Source organism: Pempheris klunzingeri, chromosome 14, assembly GCF_042242105.1.
Source record: "Pempheris klunzingeri isolate RE-2024b chromosome 14, fPemKlu1.hap1, whole genome shotgun sequence".
Lineage (NCBI taxonomy): Eukaryota > Metazoa > Chordata > Actinopteri > Acropomatiformes > Pempheridae > Pempheris > Pempheris klunzingeri.
In genome coordinates, this window is record NC_092025.1 from 15,789,259 (window position 1) to 15,814,232 (window position 24,974).

The 24,974-nt window shown below is 42.9% G+C and overlaps 1 protein-coding gene across 1 annotated transcript; it reads right to left on the reverse strand.

Moving 5' to 3' along the window:
- Positions 1-4,271: 4,271 nt before the first annotated feature.
- On the reverse strand, positions 4,272-23,661 carry LOC139213172 (phosphatidylinositol-binding clathrin assembly protein-like). Its single transcript, XM_070843810.1, has 19 exons — positions 23,532-23,661; positions 16,947-17,089; positions 16,213-16,288; positions 15,668-15,770; positions 15,044-15,137; positions 14,827-14,938; positions 14,214-14,320; positions 12,830-12,871; positions 10,903-10,988; positions 9,866-9,968; positions 9,175-9,308; positions 8,823-8,920; positions 8,461-8,574; positions 8,322-8,349; positions 8,095-8,236; positions 6,703-6,726; positions 6,181-6,237; positions 5,888-6,008; positions 4,272-4,303 (listed from the first exon to the last, which is right to left on the reverse strand). Exons 1-19 carry the CDS (start codon positions 23,659-23,661, stop codon positions 4,272-4,274), a joined length of 1,746 nt encoding a protein of 581 aa, XP_070699911.1.
- Between the last annotated feature and the right edge of the window lie 1,313 nt (positions 23,662-24,974).

Consider the following 24,974-nt stretch of genomic DNA (forward strand, 5'->3'; position numbering starts at 1 on the left):
AACACGCCTGATTGAAATGATCGGCTTGTCATCAAACCCTGATAATGACATTAGTTTGAATCGGGTGTATTGGAGTGGAGGAAACGTCTAAAACGTGCAGGGAAGTGGGCGTCCAGGACCAGGTTTGGGAAACACTGCCGTAGATTATGGTCCTGGGAGTCTTCAGCTGTGGAAAATACAAGACTGCAAGCGACCAACTGTTCTATGTACGTCCTGATTTAGGTTCACCTTCTATGTCCTTTTTGTAAAGTTAGAGTGCAGGTAGAAGGATTGCGTACTATCTCGCATAGATTTTTCTCAAACTGCAAATTCTGAGAAACTCGTCTGAGGATGCTTTTTAGGAAATCCAACCCCAGATTCAATACTGTAATTTCTAGTTTGTCATATAGCTTTTATGACATTTAGCAGGGGAGAGGGAAGTTGGGGAAGAGTGCTCTTGCTATATAATCTATATTCTACAAAAAATAAAGTGTACATACTATCGGACATGGGGCGTGCTACGGTTTGTTGGACACTTTACCCATCTGGGCTTTAACGGTGGGGTTAAAGACTGTCATTGATCTCAAAACCCCTTGTCCAGGTCTGTACACTTTTTGGCCTTGTTTGCCAAAACTGTCTCAAATATAAAGTTGAAGCGTCTTCCAAGCATGGTCTCAGGAAACCAGTCCATGCTTTAGAGGATGACTGCGAAAGAATAAGTCCAGTTGATGTCAATAGACGGGACAAGACTGGGCAAACACGTTAAAAACACCACACAACATGGACCAGACCAAACACATATTACAGTACTTTGACTTCCAATCACAACCTCCCATGATGCTGCTGGCATAGTATGAAAAAGGAGCGAGCATTCAAACACACGTATTGAAAATAGCAACGCTTTAATAAAGAGCGATTTTACAAGACTGCAATGTCTAGCTAGCTAGGTGATGACTGGCATTGACATCCATGGTGTTTTACAAAGATGCAGTTATGGTAACTGGGTTTGAAGTTTGATGGGTTACTTGCAAGTTGCATTTCTGCATGCGAGGCATCCTTCAAACAGTTACAGACCCTACATTGTAAAACAGTTGATTATGAATGTCAATGAACGTTCATGTCAAGAGGTAAGTAAAAAATCTCATGGAGAAATTTCCTTAACATTTTCCAAACACACCGGTAAGTGAGAGTTCACACAATGGTCATGCTTTTACCGGGCACACAAGCCAATAAAAAGACGACACTTAATCATGCAAAAAAAAGACTTCTTTGTCTCGAAAAATAAAAGAACAAAAAAATCCTTTTGAGTTCTGATATCATCCATCCGTAGTGACCTTGAATAAGAAGAAGCTGCGCTTTGATGATGACTTTGGTGCAAAAAAATGTTCCTGTTTCGAAGAGGACAGACCCTGTCCTGTCCACTTCCTCGATGAAGACACTCTTGGTATAGACCAGTTGTGATAGTTTACCCTTGATCCCCCCCCACCATCCCTCCCCAAACCCCACTCCCTTCCTCCTCAAGATGGACACAAACATCACAAACATCAAACCCACCCACCCACCCATCCCTGGATGATGACACCTTCAAAATACAACCATTCAAACACAGATACAGCAATAAATTGTCCCACGTACAGTACGTCATCCAATGGGGCTTTGATCACTTTACAGAGAGAGCACGTCTAAAAACACATGAACGGCATTACCTATATACAGAGGACACAGTAACAGTCAGAGGTTGGCCCAGGATGGATCGAGCTGCGTCGTGGGAGTGAAGGACAATGAAAAGAGCATTCAGCTGACGGAGAAAGACAAACCACTGGGAACGACGAGTGATGGAGGAGAGTGAAACGACAATTTTCCAAAGGAGATATCCAAATGTCAGCTGGCCTCTTAATTAGGTTAGAAACCTCAGAGAACATCTGCCTGCTGGGCGACGGTTTCTAACAGTGAAGTCTTGCTCTGCTGGTAGTAGAGTCGTAGCTGCAGGGACGTTGGTTTTTTGCGTAGCTAGCGGTCACAGTTCAAGGTTGAATCATGACGATGCACCACCGTACAATTGCAATTCTCTGACGATTTTGTTTGGAATCACCAGCATGTGCAGCTCCAGCTGTTTGGAGAGGGTCGCCTTTGATTCGCTTTGAGATTCCAGGTCTGTTGACTTGGGGCTTCTTCTTTTTTTTGCGTTTTTCAGCAGATGAGTGATCCTAGAGCCACCTTAATTTGATGTTGGGTAGTACAGACTGAGACACGGTCACAATAATACTCACTGCTAGGTTAGTACACGCTACCAGCTCACTAGAGACCTTTCATCTCTAACCGAGGAACATGACCCTGTTTATCTCTATGGGAAGGCATGTGCACACAAACACACATACAGTACATGTACATAGAACAGACACAATCAATAGAAAACGACTTCATCCCCAATCAATTATTGCCCCTTTCAACTGTACATCCCAGCAATGATTTTAGGTTTTTGTGCAGCAGAGCGTTGTCCCCTCTTTGAAGGTTTGTGCTATATATATATATATCGTCTGTCTGTGGGTCTAACTTGACCTTGGATCTGCCAGAAAAGCCACATTAACATTTAACGTCTCATTAAAGCCCCCCGTCTCTGGCTGTCTGAATTAATCTGTATGTCGTCACTGCAGGCATTACTAGGTTTGTGATCGACAGACATTACCCTCAGTTGCTTTCCGACAGTCTGATCCTCATTTGGCTGCTTTAGCTGACCTTTAGCTGTCCTGCCCATAAATGTTAACACTGCATTAACAAACCCCATCTGTGTTAGCAATGTCTTTAATTCCTCCAAGTAGAGGAGAGACATATGCCGCGATAATTATCCTTATCCAGTTTTTCTGGAGTGTAAAGGACTTCACAGGAGACTAAATTTGGACAGGATGAATGGTCAGGACAGGGAGGACATCGTACAGTTGGGAGTTAGACCATTAACGATTGCCAGACTGAGATTCACCGCCTTGCTGATATCCTGTCACCTCTCTATCTGGCTCTCAGTGCATTTTTCACTACTTTTAGAGCAGTACGGGTACAACAAAACAGGAGTTGGATCAGGTTAAGAAACAAATAGAGAAAAATAAACCAGCTTTCTGTACAGAAACATGATGTAGACGCGCAAGAAGAACAACACTACAGCAGGGAACAGCTTCTAAACAGCCTACTGATGAGTGGGACAGACAGTAATGAGACTGCATGATATTGCACAGCTGTAGAGGAGCAAAAGAAAAAGAAAATGCACAGTGTGTACAGCACGTCCCCAAGTAGCAAAGTTAGTGTTAGAGGTTTGTTTACATCCAAATGCAATGCCTGGGTCTGGCTCAGTGCTTTCATCAGTTAGTTCCAGTGCAGTAACACATTGGTACCTGGCAACACAGTAATGACATCAGGTACCAAGAGAGAGACACATACAGTACATACCCTACACAGCCACGTCCATACACACACACACACACACACACACACACAAGCGTGCCCGCAAAATTATCGTTCCACGCCAGATTCTGGATGTGAAGTTGGCAATTAAGAACACATGGAGCTTGTAAAAAGACTCAAACGGTAATGTTGATGCAGCACATTGAAATGTAGAAAAAGGAACACACACACACACACACACATTCAAATCAATTACATCTGACATCAGGTGATGGATGACACAAACGGGGGAACCAATCTGAACGAGATGCTAAAATCACCTACACAGACATACACCCTTGGCAAAGTTCACATTGAGTAAAGTGCCAGCAAACAATCCAATCAGAGAAAGAGACGCGTGTCCTCCGAGTTTGATTCAGTTGAGCGATGGAGAGGGAAGTGGGTAAGTTTTTTTTATACAGGAAATTATCAGGATGAGGAGATCAGGATGTGGAAATGGAGCCTCTGCATTTCCATAGAGCTGTCAGTCTCCGTAGTGTCATCACAGGTTGTTATTGCCATTTGACTTGGCAAATCAAACAGAGGATGAGTGGGATTGATGCGGAGCCTCTCGTGCCCCAGCATAGCAGATTCAAAGACAGAGAGATCAGAAGCCACATGGAGAGAGGAGAGGAGATTAGAGGGTCAGGCGACATGAAAACAGACATCAGCATTTCTTCGTTTATCCGTCCTCTGGTCCTCTCTCCTTCTTCCTCTCCCCTCCCTTTGCCTCTCTGTCCTCTTCTTTCTTCCTCCGGCACTGGATTTGGTTCTGGATTTGTTTTCGACTCTTTCTCTCCATCTCTTTCCTCTCGCCTTTTCTCTCTCTCGGCTTTGCTGCCATGGTTACAACATCATCCCTACATGAAGTGCATCTGCAGAGGACGGGGAGGGGGTGGGGGGGTGAGGGGGGGTGGAGAGTAATTTAGTTCAACAAAACACCTCATCAAGTGTTCAGGCATCTATTGACAAGCACATTACCTACAGCAGTGCCAGGAAAACAGCTTCTCAGTAAGTGTGAGAGCTCAGTAAGCAATTATATTACTCTGTTATGTTTTGAGTAATTGGTCAAAATATACTTGTTTGTTCTCCTGATAGTCTTGTAGTCATACTAACTGGTAATTACACGCTGTGAAAAACACCTTTTTCACACTTGTGTGCCAATTTTATTATCATCTGACATGACATGTCCTGCTTTTTGAAGGTACCACAGCTGGAACGCTACTTATAAATCGTTAAGAATACCTATAATGAGTGCATTAGTTACTCCAGAAGGCTCCCATTATTTAAAGGTTCTTTTCATGTAAACTCAGCATCTCAGACCAAACCACATGTGCGGCAGAGACCCTTCCACAATCCCCCACTGCCGCCACCACGGCTCTTCTGCTGGGTCTCTCGTTCGTTCTGTACACAACTTCTGACAGACGGCCACTCTTAGCTTTTGTGCCGCTGTGTTAGCTCAGTCGCTTAGCTGAGTCTGTCCCTGGGCAGCAGCTCTGACTCAATTCAGCTCGGCTTTGCTAGGCATCCGTTCACTGAATGATTCATAGACTCACATGCAGTAACATGCATGTCTGTCCCAGCAACCAAAACACAGGAAAGTCTTGGCCAGATTACAACACAACGGATGTATTATAAGAAATGGATACTGGACCAAATTTGGTGCTTATTCAGTCCAATAACAACTGCTCTCTGGCACATACGCTAAAAAAATGTTTCAAGCAGCCAGGGCCAATTTCTGCGATTACACCTTACTTCAGTTAGTACATTTATTGAGATAACTGTGATTTCCTGACAGATGAAAGCAATTATTAGCCAAGTGCCTCAAGTTTATTTGGGCAAGCTTCAGGTCATACTGACATGCGTGTGGTGGAGTCTGTGAGGTTAAAATGAAAGTGTTTCCGTTATAACATAGCCTATGATGTCAAATCTACTAATCTACTATTACGCTGCATTGCAGCTATTCAGGAAATGGCTCTATGTGATCTCAGATTGTCTATAATTTGCTGTGTGTGTGCTGGGCAAAGAAAAATACACAACTAAACTAAGAAGGACCCAGATATGCAACACTACACTAGCAGTAATCTAAAAGTAGTAGTAGTTGTGATAAATAGTTACTAGTTAGAGAGTTACATGACACAACTGAAACCCTTCTCATGTCTTTAGAGTAAATTTAAGGCTACAGCCATTTAGCTTTAAAGCATAAAGGCTGGGAACAGGAAAAAACAACTAGCCTGGCTCTGTCCACAGGTAAAAAAATCTAAAACCACCCCGTGTTTTTAAAGGTGCTGGTGTAGCTGCTTCCATTCTTTATACTAAGCTTTATACTAATATCTTCTAATCTAAATCAAAAGAAAGCAAATTTGGTTAAATGTCAGACTATGTCTTTAAGTATAGTATGTGGCATACGCATTAATATACTGTATGTTTTACTCTGTGTGTGTGTGTGTGTGTGTGTGTGTGTGTGTGTGTGTTACCTGCGTCCCCGGGATGGGTCCAAAGGGATTGGTGGGTCTCAGGACAGGCTGGTTGTACATGACAGGCTGCGGGGGCATCATGGGAACGCCCCCCATTTGATGACTCATCTGAGGAGGAAGCTGGTCAGAGGACGGGTGCGTGCAGGGGGAGAATAGGGAGAAGGTGGGGCGTTCACAGGATGATGTGGATGGAGAGAAAAATGAAATTTAGAGTAGATCAATTCCAGCAGAGTATGAACGAAGGGTTTCTGAATGTATGACTGAGAGGAGACAGGAAGGTGCCGTTCTTTACCATCCCATACACAGGCACTTGGGGTGTCGTCATAGGAAAAGCCACTGGTGCTGGAGCCTGCACAGAAAGGAGGAGAGAAACACAATACAAAGTAACTCACTGGCTGAGATGCAGTCTTAATTTTGATTTAGTCTTGAAGTAAAAGTTGATTACAAACATAATCCTGACACTGTCAGCCTCATGTCTAACCTGCCAAAAATGCCCCCGCAAAACAATCTTAAATGCTTAAATGAGCTACAAAAAGCGGTGCAGCATTTAACAGCTGAACTGAGGTAGCAGATATGCACCCTGCAATTACCACACGGGATGCAACGACAATACCGAAGGAGCACAATAAGCAAAATAATTCCCTTTTCCTCTAATAATTCATGTGTCATCAACAATGCAAACAGCCTAATAATAAAAGTGCCACAAGCATAGATTTTAGAAAATCAAAGCAGAGGGTTTTGGAGGCTGTCAGGATGAAATCAGGTGCAAAAAGAGGAGTGAGGGGGGGGCGAGAAAGTGAAGAACGGTACTCACATAGCCAGTATAGATCATCCCATTCTGTGGAGAGTACAGAAAAAGAGAGTTACAACAAAGACAACCACACTCGTGCCTTTTCTTTAAATAGAGAAGATAAATCCGACCTTTGCCCATGCCTCATGCTCCAATCGCTTTCTATTCAAGCCGTGCCACAGACTTTCCGAGCCATTTGCTGCATAAATGAGCGGTTTGAGTTGAGAGGTCAATCAGTTGAAAATTAAAAGATGAAACCGGATTGAATGGAAGAGACGCGTAGATAATTAGAGTGGAGCTCAAACGGCAGAGGCACATTCAGGGGCTCCTTCAAAAGCCCTGAATGCAACAGAAAGTCGCATTTGGCCAACAGGTATATTTGCTGAGTTTCATTCCTGAATGAGATATCACATCATTAGCAGGACCTGACTTCGCTGACATAATGATGGATGGCACCAAATTAATACACAATACAAGACTTCTCTCTGCTAGAGTGGAGCAGTGGAGCTTCCCCGACAAAAAGACCACATTTACAGAGAATAAAGACTAGAATATAGAGACTTTAATGTTAGGTACATTTCATTTCTATAGTTATTTTGTAACTACCAAAAAACTTAATTTGCTACTGGTGTGTTTTTTGTAGTCGACAGTATCACGTAATGAAATGGATTAATTAGTTAATCTGAGACTATTTTGATAACAATTAATCTAGTACGACATTTTTCAGGCAAAAACTGCCAAATATTTTCAGATTTAGGCTATCTGTGTCTTTCTCTGTTTTATATCATTAAAATTTAATATCTTTGGGGGTTTGGATGAAACAAGCATTTTGAAGATGACATCTTGAATTCTGGGAAACTGTGAAGGACATTTATCTTGTAATAATCAGATTAACCGCTAATGAAAACAGTCCTTTGTTGCAGCTCTATGTAATGACAATAACAGATGCACTGAAAGCTGACTTGTAAAGCCATTGGCTGGAGACTTCAGGTTCAGCGTTCAGCGTTTAATGGTCTAAACTTTGACTGCACGCCCACACAGGTGTTCAATTACTGCGGCTAATCAGACCTCTGGTCAGCTCATTACATCGTGCCAAGGACGAGGACACCAGCTTAAACAGTGCAGGTGGCATCAGAGGCCGACGATCAAGCAGAGACATACAGATGCTGTGGTAAACTTAAATTTCATCTTTCACAGCTTTTTTCCGTGTTGGCACTACAGTACAACATCAATCTGTCTTTTTTTTAGTCTGTGCTGTTTACACTGCTGCAGCTTAATTGCTGCAGAGAGCCATCGATTCCAGTCGATATAATATGTTGTTTTTTGTGCCGAATTGAAGTGCAGTGAAAGTCACATCAGCGCTGTGCTGGTCAGGTTTTGAAGCGCACCCAATGATGAAAGTAGCATTTATGTTACCATCTGAGGGACGGGCATGGGTGCAGGCGCCATGGGGTGGGTGGTGTGAGTCCAGTTGGTGCTGGTGCACATGGTCTTCGACTGCCAGCCACTCCCTCCTGTTGGCTTCTTCTCTACGAGCTGACTCCACTGGAGCTCTGGCCTGAAGCACACACACACAAAGACGCACACAGTCATTTTGTCATTTGCTTGTGGCCAATGTAACGATATCAGGAAAACGCACTCACTTTTTAGCTGGCGCCCCAAACTGCAGGTCTGAGAGAGGAAAAAAGGAAAAATCAGCAACAAAGGGAGAGGGGAATAACTGGAATGACAGAAAAATGGAAGCGATGACTGAATATTTGGAGACAGAGGCAGCATACTCACTGCCAACGAGGTTGGCTAATGAAGAGTCCAAATCATTGGGCAGCATTTTCCCAGAGTGCAAGTGGGCTCCAGGGCTGTGAATTTGAGTGGGCGGGGCTGGCTTTAGCAGGTCACCTGACATCCAAAGGTTACCATGGTAACACGAAAGAGGGGAAAAGAGGGGAAATGAGTCAAGAGCACGAGGCAACGGGGCATCACTGTCACAGCGTATCCAGCTCTGAGCAGTGTGTGTTTCTTTGAGCGTGTGTGTGTGAGTGGGCATTTATTTGCACGGTTCATCGTACGTTTGCATGATTACATGTGTGTGTGTGTGTGTGTGTGTGTGTGTGTGTGTGTGTGTTTGGTTGTATCTGCACGCCTACCTCCCCAGGCATTGTTATTGTTGGGCACAGTGTGTGTGGTCTGGATGGGGGTGAAGTTAGGCTGCAGGGTGAACAGCTCACTGGTCAGGTTTGGCACACTGCAGGAAGGAAAATGGAAAAGAGATTTCATTTCTCGTTTTATTTTTATGTAACCACAAAAGACCATTTTGAAAATCTAATTTATAATGACAGCCCGGCAAAAGGCCTCATGGTGAACTGGGCAAAAGGGGATGAAGTGAAACAACAAACCGAAGCCAAGTAGTTTGCAGACAAAACAGAAAACAATAAGCAATATTTTGTTCAAGCTTGATTTTTCTCTTGTACTCTGTGTGACGACAGGTGAGAGACTTACTGGTTGTTGACGGGTACGATTGGTGAGTTTGAGAAGAGATCTGTGGCCCCTCCGCTGCTGTTGGCACTGCCTACTGACTGGGTGCTGGGTGACGCATTGGGTGTCTGAATGTCGATCACCTTATGACCGTCCTCCTGCATGGGAAGCATCAACATGATATAATACGAGATTTCGGCGGTTTGTTAATGTCCTTGCAACACATGCAAGTAGTGCTAACCTCCTCTGGAAGATGATCTCTTGTATTAAGTAGTGTAACCATTATAAATATTTCAATTCCCTGTGCTTTTTTTACTAACAGAATGGATGCTTCTTTGTTTGAATGAAAACTCCATTGCAGTGGATCTTGAGGTTCATTTTCATTCTCTGTGCAGCTCTGTACGCTATGGGCCAGCAGCCACAACAGACAGTGTATTTCACTGTACTGCAGGATTAATGCACTTGTCCATTCAACTTCAACAACAGTGCGGAGGACAAAAAGACTTGCCATACACTTTTCTTCCCAGCTTGCACAAGGTAAAGTGATTTCAGTGTGCTTTTCTTACATAAAAGCAAAAAAAGTTACTCTGTGAAAAGGTCTGTGCAGTGGCAATGATCATATTGTGGTTTCTTCAGCACAGTATTGCAGGTCTCTAGGCCTACCTATATGTGTACGTATGTTATGAGTTGAAAATGTCTTTACTAAATGGCTCGCCTTGTGTTGCTGCAGTCTGTTGTCCTCTGTCTTGTCGTCCATGCGGCTGAGAGAGATGCCAGTGCTGGAGAGAGACGACACTGCACTGGACAAGGTGCTGGATCTTAGGGTGAGACACACAAATGTATTTTTGCAAAGCCTGCAGAATTTACACGTTGCTTTATTGCGTTGTTTCGTTTGTCTTTTTACTGAGTAGCACTTTACTGTGCTTTGTAACCTTAACATTATTTTAGCTAAGAGTCTACAGCCGCACAAACAGCTCTGTGAGGCCTTAACGGTCTTTGTAAAGAAAACCAAACCTTTACAGAACCAAAGTATTGGACAAATTGAAATTTTGATTAGATGATGAACAGTCTGAAGATAACAGCGGAGCGGAAAAGTCAGGGGATCACCGGAGTCATTAGGCTGTCTGTGCGAAATGTCATGACAATCTATCCAATAGTTCTTGAGATATTTCAGATCGGTGTACGGACCGGCTGATGCTGCCACCCCCAAAGCAAACATGGCTGAAAGCTTTTCAAATTGCAGTGTTAGTTGCAGACTAGATAGTGATAGAGGTGGTAGAAGACATCCATGATTCACAGATAATGAATCCAAATGACTTCCGTTTGTATTTTTGAATGAAATATGGTACAGACATCCATGTCCTCCTCAGGGTGAAGAATAATAACTTTGGTGAACCTTGATTTTCACCCAGCAACAAGTCAACATTTTTATTTATCTAATTCTTTACCTAAGGACTGAAATACCTGCAAAAAGGAGTTCCCATCAGCCTCAGCTGTACTTTGTGATTAGAGGCGATTAGCAAAACCACACTACACTAAAAAGGTACTTCACCTGGTAAATATCAGCTCACAGAACTGCTAACATGGCTGTAGACTCTGTTGTTCATTGTTTGTTTTGCAATAAAGGTGATAATAGTAGTGTAACAGTAGGACAAGTGGCAATAGTCCATGTAGCAGCAGTAGTAACAGTGAGATTAGTGTTAAGTGGCTGATGCAGCAGATGTGAGTGGCTTCTTTGTGACATAATCGTACCTGCTGGCAGCAGAGAGGTCTTTGAGCTTCCTGCCCTCCAGAGACGCTAAATGCTGCTCCAGAGCCTCCAGGAGAGAACTGGGAGCCTGAAGGGGGGGAGGGTAGATGAGGGGGAGGTTGAAGGGGTAACATTAGAAACACAGCCAAGTGGACAAAATTGGACACACTGCTTCCTCTCACTCCCATCTCCTCACCTTCTCAGTTTTTTCTCACTCACTCACATTCGCACAAACAGACAAAGCAGCAGCAAAATTGAGACATCATCCTCAGATTCATTATCTACTCTACAACAGCTCATTGTTCTTTTTTTAAATTTTTTTTTTGCATTTGGTTTCATCAGGTTTGGTTGACCAGCATGCACACATCAGCCTTGGATCATGCAAGCAAGTCCACAGCGGGACTGACAGGTCAGGGCAGAGCAGAGCACCGTCGCTGCAGGGCTTCAGAGTAGAAATACAACAAATACATCTCTGAACCAGCTAATGAGCCCATGCAGAGGCCAGCAGCGCACAAACGCTCTCATAAACACACACACTTACGCACGCATACACATAAAGAAAATCACAGTCCCAAAATTGAGAGTTAACTCGTGGATTCCACGTTAGGTTAAAAGTCAAATCAACGCATTATTCATTTGATTTAGTTTGGAAATTAGGCAGCGACTAAACAAAGGAGCTAAGTACCAAAATTTCAGCCCACTGGAAGCCAAAGAAGTTAACTCAGTGAAATGTAAAAGTCTGGTGAAAAACCAGGTATGCACATTGAGCAGCTGGCCAGCGATCGTTATTGGAAAACAAAAAGGGATGGATGAGTTCATTTTGACCACATGTGACACCATGGTTTTCATCTAGAGCCTTACATTTCCACACCAGAGAACACAATGCAAACACAACAAGCAAAGAAAAGATTTCTCATATACTTATTTTAAGGGGGAAAGAGAGTAAAATGCGAATTCTGGATATCCTTCTTCAGAGAAATCTAGAATATGCTAAAAGTTTAAAAGTAAAACAGACACATATCTAGAGCTCAGTATAGGCATGGGTCACTATGTTGTTGAATAAGGGCATATAAGGTCTTCATAAGCACTACAAACATGACATTCATTTTAAAAGGTCAGCCCTTTTCAGTTTGTTTGTATATGTGGACCTGATTCTCCACATCGAAAGCGTCCAATTATGTGTCCACTGAAAAGGATACGTTGCATTTGGGGCCTATAGCATGATGTGCAGTACTTATGATGGCATTATGTACACCTATCCAAGTCATATTTGCAGAAACCTATTCAATAAAAACCATTCGCTGCTCTCCCCACAGCTAATGCAAAGGGACATAATCTTTTGAGGAAAATGATTTGAACACTGCTTATATGTGCAAAAACCTATTTCATAAAGCTGTTCTGACTTGTTTGGATGATAAGCCTTTGAATGAAGAGACAAGCCTTGATATTTACACTCTGAAAATGCCAGACTGCTGGAAAAATTCAAACAGATACTAAGCCCCGGTTATGGAAATCTAAAATAGAAATGTGCAAAAAGAAGCTAAAAACTTTTGTCATTCAGTTGCATAAAATGCTGCTTTCAAAATCTTACCTTAGAGTAAAATTTGTTCTGCAATGATTCAAAAAATGTAATTCCTGCACTAATGCTTAAAAATCTGTTTAAAAAAAGGTGCTTTAAGGGTATTTGCAGGTCTTCATTTATTCTTTCCTCTCTATTCTAGACTCTAGAGAGAAAAGGAGAAAAGGCGAAGGAATTAAGGCGAGTGAAGAAGAGAGGAGGAGGACGGGGCAGCTGCAGTGTGGGCAGGTCTGTAGGGTGAGTAGGGAACGGGAGCGTTTAGAATGAAGCATTATGGGATTGACTTGACGGATTTAAATACTAGTTGACTGACTGGTTGATTGACTGATTGAGATGAGATGTAGACTGACCTGTGTGAGATCGGGGCTGTCGCCCTGATCTATCCCAACTCGCTGTGTCACAAAAAAGGAGGGAGGGGTAAGGGGAGGGAGGAGGGAGGCAAAATAAAAAATAAACCATATGTAATAACAAAACAAGGAATAAACCAAAAAACCCAACAGAGTAAAAAAAGGGAAGAGGCGTGTGAAGGAGGAAGAGGAGGAGGAGGAGGAGGGAGAAAGAAGAATCAAACCCAAGCATTCATTACTTCATGCAGTGGCTGGAAAGGAAAACAAATAAAAGACAACAGAGGAGGAGGGGAGGAGGGCGCATGCACACACATACAAACACCTATATATATACATATATACACAGTATATGTACACACACATACACACTTATAAAAACACACACACGCACACACTCAGATCTGGAGACTGGTTTGAAATGAATGCGTAGCACACCGACTGATCGAACAGGCAGGGCTGAGAGGGCAGACAACAGGTCACATGACTGCGAGGTAAGAAACATCCAAAAGGAAGACACTCAACTAATGTTGACTTTGAACAGAAAGACAAGGGAGGGACACAGATGACACACAAACAGACAAACACACATTTTGTTAGACAGGTAAAATGAATGGGTCCTTAAAGTCAACGTTAGTCTGGTTTTTTTTTTTTTTTTTTTTTGTCTTTGGATCGAGCGGCTGCACCCCAAACCTTCTTCCAAATGGGAACGAAACCAAGCAGAGAGAAAGCCTTTGAAGTTGGCGCACGGGATAATGCTACGCAGTCTACAGAGGATACAACTGTTTATATTCACTGTGAAGCCTAGCAAGGACTGCACCTGTTAACTGGATAACAGCCATTATGAATAAAAAAAGGAAATGAAATAAGAGGAAGAGGAAGACAGAGATAGTGATAGAAAAAGAGCTTGCTTGGGCATGCAGTGCAGGCATGTGAACAGGCAGCACGCGAGGGGTCCCTCAACTGGAAGCTCTACATGAGTGGCTCTCTGATAGGCTAAGACTTAGCCATTAATCACTGTCTTGGAGTAACCCCGTCCCAAGGTCAGGGCAAGAGAAGGACAGAAACAGGAGAAAATCTAGAGGCAAAAAAAAAAAAGACTTGGAAGATTAAGAAGAAGAGGCCCGTGGACGCTGATCTACGGTCAGTTTTAAGTGAGAAAATATCGACCGTAAATCAGATCCAAAGGGTGGCAGACGTCTGGAGCGAATCTTAACAGGTTAAAGTGGACTTTCTCTGCGGGTGAAATTCTTCTGGGAAACAAGTGAAAATTATAAAAGAATGTGGAGGTGTGTTTATAGGACAGGAGGCTTTCGAGATTCGCTCCAGACAGATATTCTCGCCCTCTCTGTGTCCTCTGTGGAGGAGCGGTGGGACAAACGGACGTTACCTCTGCCACTTTGAGAAACTCAGACAGTTTGGTCATCCTGTTGAGGAAAGTCTTGTAGATCTCCAGAGCTTCTTTGCACTGGTTCTTCTTCATGTCAAAATATTTCTCTGTGGATCAGAAGACCAGGAAGGAAACGTACATATTAACTTCCATCAATAATTTAGGTAATAAAGAATTATTTTAGCACACCGAGGTCCTAGATGATAGTGTTAGAAATGTATATAATCCAATAAACTGAACTGCTTAAGGAATCAGCCTGGCTCGTCCTGAGGGTGCACATCTGGTAAACACCTGCAGCTACTATATAACCATTGTTGAAGCACCTCCGATCAGGCCAGTTAAGTAATAAATCATTTAATGAACTCTGATGGTCTGTTCTTCGCCCCTGACTCCTCACTGGCTTAATGAATAATGGACGAAAAGGGGGTGATCTTTATAGTCTTTAATTGGACTTCAAGTCAAGAGACAGCCGGTGGAAAAATTGATTTCCCCTTAAAAATAGATAGAGTAGAGTCACAGTGTTGTGACTGCGACACCAGAGGCAGATTAGTGCATGAATGGACTCAACAGAGGTTTACTGTGGCTCTGCTGCATTGTCTGTGTGGTGGTTTACCCAGCATGTTGATGACCCCCTCATTGTAAGCAGCAAACAGCCGTATGGAGTCTTTAAACAGCAACATGAACGCTGTGTTGATCACTCCATTGGTCAGCTCATTGGAGTTAGGCTGGATGCAAGAAAAGAAAAGAATAAAGACACTAAGTTTGGATAAAGATACTGCAGTGACTGCTACACGTTTTTGTAACAAGTCTTGTGTCTTTTACGATTTTACCTGGAAATCCAGCAGTGCATCCAGCTGGTTCTGAATAGTGGGCAGAGTCTTAATTAGCTTCTCTGTGTTCATGGTGCGCATCACGCCTTCAGCTCTGGTAACAAACAAGACCACGTGCACAAACACTTATCAGACCTGTCGACTGAGGTGTGAATATGTGGAGGAGGTCGATTTAGAAATAACACAGAAAAAAGGCTTTTGGTATGGATTCACAACTAGAAACACATTTTAAAGTGAAGCTGTGAAGATGAATTTGTGGGGTTTTGAAACTACAGACGTAATTGGTCTGGTATGACCAGTAGCTTCTGGTGGCTAATGTTAGCTACACTGTTGGTTAACAAACTTTATTGGTGGACTTTATGGGTCAGTTCACTGACTTACAGTACATTTTAGCGTTTAGTAACATTATTCCATTATTGCAACTTGTGGCCACTGTTTAGCCAAATTTAAATAGGTTCACTTTAAGGAAAATCTATTTGCTATATAGTTAAAGTACCGCATGAAAATAAAAAATGTTGTGGAAAAGTGTGAATGAACATTATTAGAATGAATTAATAAAAAAGGCCCATAATGCCCTTCCATATATGTGACATGTATGTCAGTGGTGTGTGTAGAGTTTGTTACCCTCTCTTCATCTTGGTGAAGTCCACTGCTGCTAGTCTGTACGACATGGCTTTTTCATTCAGGTAGCGACTGTAGCGTCTGATGAAAGTTGACATGTTATACCCTGGGGGGACATAGAGGGGGCGGTGCAGTTAGAGACCGATCACCTTGGCCTATTTTCAAACTAGGTTAAGAAACCATAATCCCTCTCATATGAAATGGACTAACTATGCTAAGCAATCTGCTTTTCCCCGATGTCTCAAACCTGCCCTTGCACCATCTGACCTTGAGACCGATTTATGTATTGGTTTTTACTTTTGAATATATTCATTCATACAGTTGGTGGGCATGTTTCCATTATCAGTAACATTCAGCAGCTTCCTGCATCAAACAAAAGACACGTTTGTCTCCAGCTTTTCAACCCTGGACTGTAGCTTTCCTTTGAAATGGGCTCTGAAATGGGTTTATTGATAGCGCTACAGAGCCAGGGAGAGTCCGACACAAAGTCATTTTATTTGACGTACAGCACTGCTGAGTTTACAAACAGCCGAATAGCATTAAATTACCTTGTAGTGCTGCCTTATCTAGGAAGTTGTTGAGGTTGAAGAGCGTGTTTCTGGAGGCAAGGTACTGCATCAATCTCTGATGGAAAAAAAAAGGACAGAGGAAAGAGAGTGACTCATGCTGTTCCCTGACAACATTAAGTCATGTCACAAAAAGTGAAGAGGTCATTTGTAGACGCGAGTTGTACAAGCATTTCACAGTGGCTGAATTTGTTGACCTCAAGTCATGAAATGGAAACTTTGACTTCCTCTGAAACTGGAAGGTGCCAATGCTTGGTTCTTAAAACCTCGCAGTTTTTCAGGTCAGGTAAACCCAATCATCCTTTATACATTTTCAGAACATCATGTTCGAGGGTCAGCACACCCACAGTAACCAGAGAAGTCAGAGAAGCTCGTCATTTAACATGTTTGATGTTTCTGCTGTTCCTCTTGTAGTGTGAGCAGTGTAATGAGTCCCTGGCTCCTGAAATGTAACTTCTATTCCAAATTTTATGTACATTTTTTTACAAAGTAGTTTCTTGGCCTTGCTGATTTTTCTGTTGGCAAAAACTGCACTGTAAAAAAACCCCTAATGTTTGTATGATTTTACCGCACATCTGTGGCTCGTTTGAATGGAAACCTGTGTGAACTTGCTTGTTATGTCAAGATGACAAACTACTATCTTGTTATCAAGAGAAGTTAAAAAGTAACCATTTTTGACCTCTCCGGGCTTCCATACGTTGGTGCGTTCAGCTCACCTCGTTGCCGTACATCATGAGGTGGTGTGTGGTGATGAGCGCTTTAAAAACCACGATCCAGCTGTTGCTGGCTGTGCGCTCCAGCAGCGTGTCTGCCAGGTGGGGGATGCTGACGTTCAGCTCATTGGTGCAGTGGATCAGGTCTGAAGGACACACAAAATAACATGAGAGGGTCTGGACATACAGAGATCGTTCAAAGAGGAAAGTAAATTAATAAAATAACGGTGTGGTTAGAGATCTACTGTCACCGTTGACGTGTCCTTAAAGCCAAATCCTGCCTGTTCATCAACTGTAAGTCAATGTGAAGAAAAGCACCAGCCATGTGTCAAAATCATAATTTATTACCTTGGAGAGCTTACAGGTTGAGTTATTATGAATCGATGGAATGAGTGAACAAGCATGATGAATGCGTTCTTATTGACTGGTGCAACCAATTTGACTCACTCAATATCAGCACATGAATCAATGAGCAACTGATTATTTAATAATAGAGACTGTATAGACAGATGAATCAGAAGCAGGGATACCGTAACACAAAATCCATTTTGTTGCTGTAATTCAATGGTGCTACCTACCAACTCCACCAACCTGCCAATGAAAAATCAACTCAGAAGATTGAAAGTTACATTACAAGGTCAATTCTATTCCAGCACAATCAACTCAAAGGATGCATATTTAAAAAAAAAAACTGTCAAATGAATGGACTGATGATGAATAATGAATCAGTTTTCTTCCAGAGCAGCAGTGATGGGCTGAAACTAAGTTGACCACAACGTTTACCCTCTGAGAGTCGCATCCAGAGTGTAAATTGTCTGTTCAAAGCAAATGTGGAACGAGCCCAGTGCTCTGCTGTGTGTCGGACTCAGAGGGCCGATAAATGAAACACTTGTCTTTTTGTAGGGCCGAAAAATAAGTTTTCAAGTAGGACAGATTGGTGGAACAGTGCCCTAAATTCTTTGAGGATTTCTGTGGTTTAAGATCAAAATGTGAAGTATGCTCGGTGCCTGTTTAATCTCAAAGATTTACTGACTGCTATAAGAACCAAGCTCTAAATGGCAGAAGTATGCTTATTCTTATCCGACCCATTATACTGTATACTATATGTTCACTGATTAAAAAACGTTCATTCGGACTGCTGCAGTGACATAGATTTTTCTCTTTAAACTTGTGTTCCTTACAGTAAAACCCTTCATATAAATGGACTGCAGCGTGCACTTACTGTAGCTGCTCCATGTAATCTGTTCAGTGGCATTTATCGGCGAGTTTAAGATCATTTCCAATCACATTTATCTTACTATTTTGTTCTGAAAATCCCTGTTAAGAAAAAAAAAAAATTGTGCAAATTATTTAATACTCAGCCAGGAACAGCAATGTAATAATAGCTATTAATATTGATGGAGGCCAGATATCTCATTTACTGAAGGAACATTGGAACAAAATGATAAAATAACACGGACAGACGGAATAAATCACAAATACGACCAGATCACGTGGATTTGACGGCAGAGCACAAGTAAAGGAACAAGATTTAAAGGCCCTGATGTGGTACGTGAAGCCACTGGGGGAGTGAGAGGAAGTTAACTTGTGTTCAAAGACAGACGCGAGGGAGAATTTGTGTTACTGTGTCGAGTTACTGTGAGAAAACTTCAAGCAGTTTGGTTTCTGAGGCAAATCCTTGGTCTGTTTCTTCCGCAGGATCAGAGGTTATCGGGGTTTATTTGAAAGCTGTGTGATGTTTTCTGTGCCCGCTCAAACGCTGGCTACCAAAGACTCCCAGCTGATACCACGGATAAATGTTTAATGCATGTCAAAGGCACCCGGAGCACCCGCAATTCACTGCAGCTAATGCTTCAATCCTTTTCAGCTTTACTTTTTTATATGTTATTTTTGAGTGTGAAAACCTCATAAATGTAGAAGTATTGATTATAGTCTTCATCGACCCTCCGACTTTGCCTGCCATGACTCTTCTGTTGCGCTAACGCCATGACATTTGGCGCCAAACAATATACAAACCCATCAGATCATTCCCAAACCAACAAATTGTGAATAAACATTCATATTTAGCAATGCTAACATAAAAACAGATGATTATAGATTAGATTATGACACACAGTATATGTCGCTGTGAAACTCATTTATACCTGGATTTATACCTAAAAATGAATGCACCACTGTGTTACATAAAAATGGCTACAACCAATCTTTATTTTTCAAAGTACCTCCTCCTAATTAAATCTCTGGACATTAATATCAAAATCTTACATGATAATGGTTGCATTCAGTCATGCTTTACATATTGTTAATGGTTTGTTTGTGAATTTCCTTCTGACTCAGTAATTAATGGGACGATATTGATTCCAACTAACTAATGTTTCCTGTCAAAAGTGAACGCACGCAAACACACCGATAAGATGGATCATGCGACACAGTTTTTTAGCCACACTAGCAACATGGACGGCAATGTCAGTCCATCACTTTGGTCCAAACTGAAATATCTCAACATCTATTGAGTGGATTACCATGAAATTTGGTAGCAACATTCATGTTCCCCTCAGAATTAATTGAAATGACTTGTGATGCCTTTACATTTTATCTAGTGCCATCATCAGGTCATAGTTTTAATTTGTCCAATACTTTGGTTTAATAGCATGCTAATGTTAGTATTTAGCTCGGAGCACCACCGTAGCTCAATACAGCCTCACTGAGCCGCTAGCTAAGCTTGTTTAAAGGTTTTATTTTACGCTTCCTGTGTTATAGTTGATAGCAGTCGTGCGTCCACTTGAATACAGCTGCACCTGAAAAACTGAGCTTCTCCGGTCAAATATTTCTGTGCTGGGTCCAACTCTATGTATTCCTTTGGGTGATAATACATCAGCTAGAATTTAATCATGGGTGTGTGACAGTGTAGACAGCCAGAGGGATGTGATGAACTATCGACTGTATTATTGCCAGCTGGGATTATTGATAAGCGGCAGTCCAAGTTGGAAATAATGTAATGTCAATAATGCAATTAGAGATAAGATTTAGGATTACAGGCTGCAAACAGTTACAAAAAGAATAAGATGACAAATTCAACTTAAATTGAAGGCATTTGTAATGTTAGTAGGGATAAAATAGGTCTTAAAGGGATGTATTCTTGAGAAGACACTTGCTGTAAAATCTATTTAAAACCTTATTCAAAATGTTTTAAGACCTTGGCTTTACATAAATTGAGTTATTGAAAGTTAAGGTCATTATACTGACACATAGACGTGGGAGGCGGTGTGTTGGAGGTATCTATTCATGCGTCAAAGCCACATCATCTATTGTATTTTTGTTCTCCTGATGTGATTTCAACTTCCTCTCTTTGAAGGAGTTCATGATTATTCTCAGCACATTTTGTTGTTTTTTGCAAACACCTACAGTACATCACTTTTACAGCCATGGCACACAACCAATTAAATCATATCCTGAATGACACAACTAACTGTGCTTTCGGGGCAGAAGGTCATCTTTGACCTGATTACTATTTTACGTGTGATGAATATGGTTTCTATCGGCGCTCTCTGCTAATCTCAGCCATGCAGAATATTGCCCTGTTAAGGTGAAATCCTATTACTCTGTCTGTCATGCCCATCATTTGCTACGGCATTGTAAATAATCAACATCGGCCGTATATGTCACTAACCAGTCTGTCAAGGTCATGACACTTTAGAGAAAAAAATGCAGATGAGACCTGGATTTGCTCACTCTGACCGGCTTCAGTGACCAGCTTTGTATTTGATTCATCATGCGTTGCATTCGGAGAAATGGCACAGCGATTCGTCTTTTCTTTCCATTGTGTCTGGCAAGGATGGATCAATAACAAGTTCACTATATTCTAAAGGGGACTGAAATGTCGTCTGTATTTATCAAACGTCTCAGATTAGGTAAACTGATCGAAAAATCACGACCCAAGTGCAGAAACAGAAAGAAACGTAGCCTAGGTTACCTGCAGCTGATGCGATTTTAAACCTCGCTGATGGACAACTGTGCCGGAAACCTCTGTTTCATTATATTTCGTTCCTTTAAGCCTTTTCTGTTCCGACTGAAGGCTTTTATGCACCCATCAATTACCTCAAAATACAGACCAAGTATCTGTCACTTTTTATGAGCCCGTTAAAGCAGGCAAGTTGAATAAGAAAAGACTTTCAAATCCAGTGGTGGTCTGAGTGAGTTGCACAAAGACAGCCTGGGTCACACACATCTGAACCGTCAGACCTCAGATCGACCCGCAGTCTTGTGCAGCTGACTCATCAGAGGCTCCTTTAGAGCATTTGAGTTCGTTGTCTGTTCTTTGTATTCTTTATCCACTCCTCCACCAAGGTCCTCTCAGCTAGGATTCGAGCTGCTGACCACCTGATCACTAAGGCACTTCCTTCCTGTGTCTTTCCCTAGCCTGAGAAGTGCGGGCTCTGCATGCACCCTATATACACCACAGAGCTGTACATTATATCATGTGATGGAGAAGAGGGGCCCTCTAGCAGCAAATAGAAAGTGTTTTATTGTGCCAGCTAGCCGTGTCTATTAGAACAGCTGCATCTGAATGACTCAAGTACAAAACATTCATTCAGCTAAAAATTCAATTCAGGCTTCCAGGGGGGTGAATTGAGCCAGGCTTACAGTTTCTGCTTTGGCACAGACCTTTTTATTCCACTAATGATCAGAATAAGAGCCGGATCAGAGCAAAAACACCTCACGTAACCACCTCGACCAAAATAAGCTGACCAGTTCCGAGAGAAACTTCACTGTCCTTGAGAGCGGTGGTATAAAACCTTTTTATAATCCATTTGATGGATGAAAATTTGTCATGTAAATGCTCCGGTTCTATTTTCAGTTACGTGACATTTACTAGTTTGTGAGAGGCTCCCACTCATGGCGGGCGCTGAAGGTGGACGACCTTCTACCATTTAATAACTGCAGGGGTGCTACGTTCTTATAAAACTGTGGCACAGTAATAAACCAATGATGGTGCCAATCACTCAATACCCTTTAACTGATTGTTTATTTATTCTCTAGCTCTTGAGAGTGCTTTATTTGGGCTCCTCAATCCGCTTGATGTTTTTTAGAAATTAAAAATGTAATCACAGCCAACATACCGTAGAATCTAAAACATTAGCCTCACAATTTGCCACAGCCGTAATACCACTGAAACCCAAAATAATTGGCTTTTAGTGGTGGTCACCATCAAGATAAGAAATCAAAGTTGCAGTAATTACTGAAATTGCTGCTTTTTCATCACAAGTGCATTTACAAACTTGCCTCTGAACCTTTTCAGACTCCCCCACCGGGTGTTTTTTCTGCGTTAGTGGCCTCTTTCGTGTAGGGCAAAGTGATACAGCCCTAATTTAGATGTATTGTGTTGAGATGCCCGGTGGCACATCTTGTGAGGGAGCCCAGAATTCCCAGTGTCACCTCTGCTGTGGACATGACTGACTAATCCACTGCCAAACTTGCTGGCTGACTGGCCGGGTGTGTAGCTGGACGACTGACTCTCAGCCTGTTTGGCTACCTGCCTTGTTGTTTCTCTCAGTCTGATTTATCCACATCTCCTCTTGATTAGCCATCTTGCTATTTGCGCGTCTGTCAGGCAGTCTGTCTGTCTTTTGTAGCCGTCGCACTGACTGCCTGTGGGTCTGATTGGCAGCACCATTGATTGCTGTGCTCTCCATCGATCATGTCAAGTAATTACAGAGAGGCAGAAAAGCCACCTAACCTAATAATCACTGGTAAAAATCTACATGTGAAGAACTCTCTGTCTCCCTGTGTACGTGATTACTGCAGTTTGCACACACGCAGGTAATTAGCAGAATGTGGAGATAAAGAATCTGTACTGACACCAGCTTAAATGGCTCATTTTAACACCCACCAGCAGAGCTACAGTGCACACAGTGTGACTCTCTGCTCCTCCAGCACCTCAGCACTGACAGCAGTAACACACACACACACACACACACACAGTACATTAATGACAATAGTGCTCTAGAGGACATGACAGTGAACCTGAATGTGAGATTACAGGGGAAAAAAATGACGAGAAAATGTAGGGGATGCTGCAGGAAATAACGCACATTGTGCACACTGAAGTGTCTCCAGAGGACGTAGCGCTGCCACTGATAGTGGCGTTAATAATGGATGGGCCTACACTGTAAAGCGGCTGGTTGCAATATGATTAGCCTATAGCAGAGTGGCCTATTTCCCCTGAATGACAAGCACAGATAGTACCTGGCTGATTGCCCCTCAGCTTATAATCAAAATGTACTGCCTGCGTTAATGCCCGCGCACATTGCAGTGTATGCTTTGCTGCGTAATTCACATTTTAATCTAAGGGAATGTAATGGTGCCTAATTAAAGAGGCTGCAAACATAACCGGGCCGGATGAGAGGGAGAGAGAGAGAGAGAGAGAGGGAGAGGGGGGGAGAAGGGGGAGAGGAGAGAGGGAGAGGGGGGTGTAGGGGGAGATAATAGATGCTGTTTATACAAGCTATCCTTTGTGAGGAAAGATGCTGGTAGCTTCGTGCATGCAGGCTATCTATACAGTAAGCAGTGATGGTATGCTTAACCTACAGTCAAGGTGTTTCTTCTTGGGTCCGCTGACTTCATGCGTCGTGGCCTTGCAGACGGCTTTGCTGATGGCAGACCCGGTCATGCTGTGCTGCGCGGCGGCGATCCGGTCCGTCAAAGACTGTCCCGACATGTTACTGAGGAGGCGGCGGCGCTGCTGCTGCTGCTGCTGCTGCTGGTGGTGGAGGTGGTGGAGGTGGAGGATGAGGATGAGGAGGCAGGCGGAGTGATGGTCGAGTCCGGGTGGGGGGGACCGGGGAGGACGATCAAAATGTCTTTAGCGGCGGGGAGGAGGGTAGTGCCCTCTGCGAGAATCGGCCGTCTGAGCAGCAGCAGCAGCAGGAGGAGGAGGAGGAGGAGGAAGAGGAGGAGGTGGTGGTGGTGGTGGAGGAGGAGGAGGTGGAGGAGGAGGAGGACAGCAGCGTACACCGGCGAGGATCCGGTGGGAGAATTCATGCGGCGGCCAAATAAAACATAAGACGCTCACACATCCAGGGAAGCAAGTGATATTCAGCCGAAAGCATTCAGGGCGATCCGGCTGCAGCGATGCGATATTAAACTATGCAAATCAGATGTGTAACGAGAGCATCAAAAGCAGCTCAGAGTGATCGAAGACGCCGTACAGTAAGCTGCGGTGTGTCCCTGAAATAGCCGCTGCCAAAGGGAGAGATGCCGGCGTGACGCGCCTGCAAGAGGGCTGAATCCGAAAAGACGAATCGACAGATTATTATCAGATCTGTGCAGCATCCCCTACGACTGGAGACTCATTTTTCAGAGGTGATATAAAACAGCATTGTCCTCTCCTCTTCGCCCTCTGAGTCTATGCAGACATCCCACCGCAAACACCTCTCTGATCCACGCACACACACACACACACACACACACACACACACACGCTGGCTGCATCCAACCTCAGCCGCTTTGATTGATTTTTTTTTTTTTTTTATCCTCCAGTATTTTTTAATCTTCTTACAAACGGGTGTATTTCTGTGTTGAGGTTGTCGATAGGCTAATTCCCCCCTTTCTTTTTTTTTTCTTTTTCTTTTTCTTTTTTTTTTGTGGTCAGTCAAACTTGTGTGTTTAAAATGGCAGTACATGAATCAGGTGACTGGGAAAGGAGGGCGATTGGGCCACTTCTCGGGTCCGGGGAGGGCATCTTAAAGCAGAAGGCTGCCCCGGGTTTTCGAGTCAAGACGAGGCATCAGCTGGTTCATCACCCCGGTGCCCATGGAGGGCTCCAGAGTGAGATGTGCAAACTGTCCCTGATTGGCTGCTGCCCAATGACATGCAGACACATAAGGAGGAAAATCCAAGATGTTTCATCTGTTTGGTGCTTCAGTCTGACTGTCTCATAATGACTGAGGATGTAGTTTTCAGTTTTATAGTGTTTTTATGGCATTGCAGTAGTAATCTAATCAATATTCCTATATGATCCCACAGTTTACA

Coding starts and splice junctions, on each gene's coding strand:
- LOC139213172 (XM_070843810.1), bottom strand. CDS start 23,661: ATGTCGGGACAGTCTTTGACGGACCGGATCGCCGCCGCGCAGCACAGC. Junction 15,771..16,212: donor AGATAAGGCAGCACTACAAG/GTAATTTAATGC, acceptor ATGTCCCCCCAG/GGTATAACATGTCAACTTTC. Junction 14,939..15,043: donor ATGCACTGCTGGATTTCCAG/GTAAAATCGTAA, acceptor TCTTGCATCCAG/CCTAACTCCAATGAGCTGAC.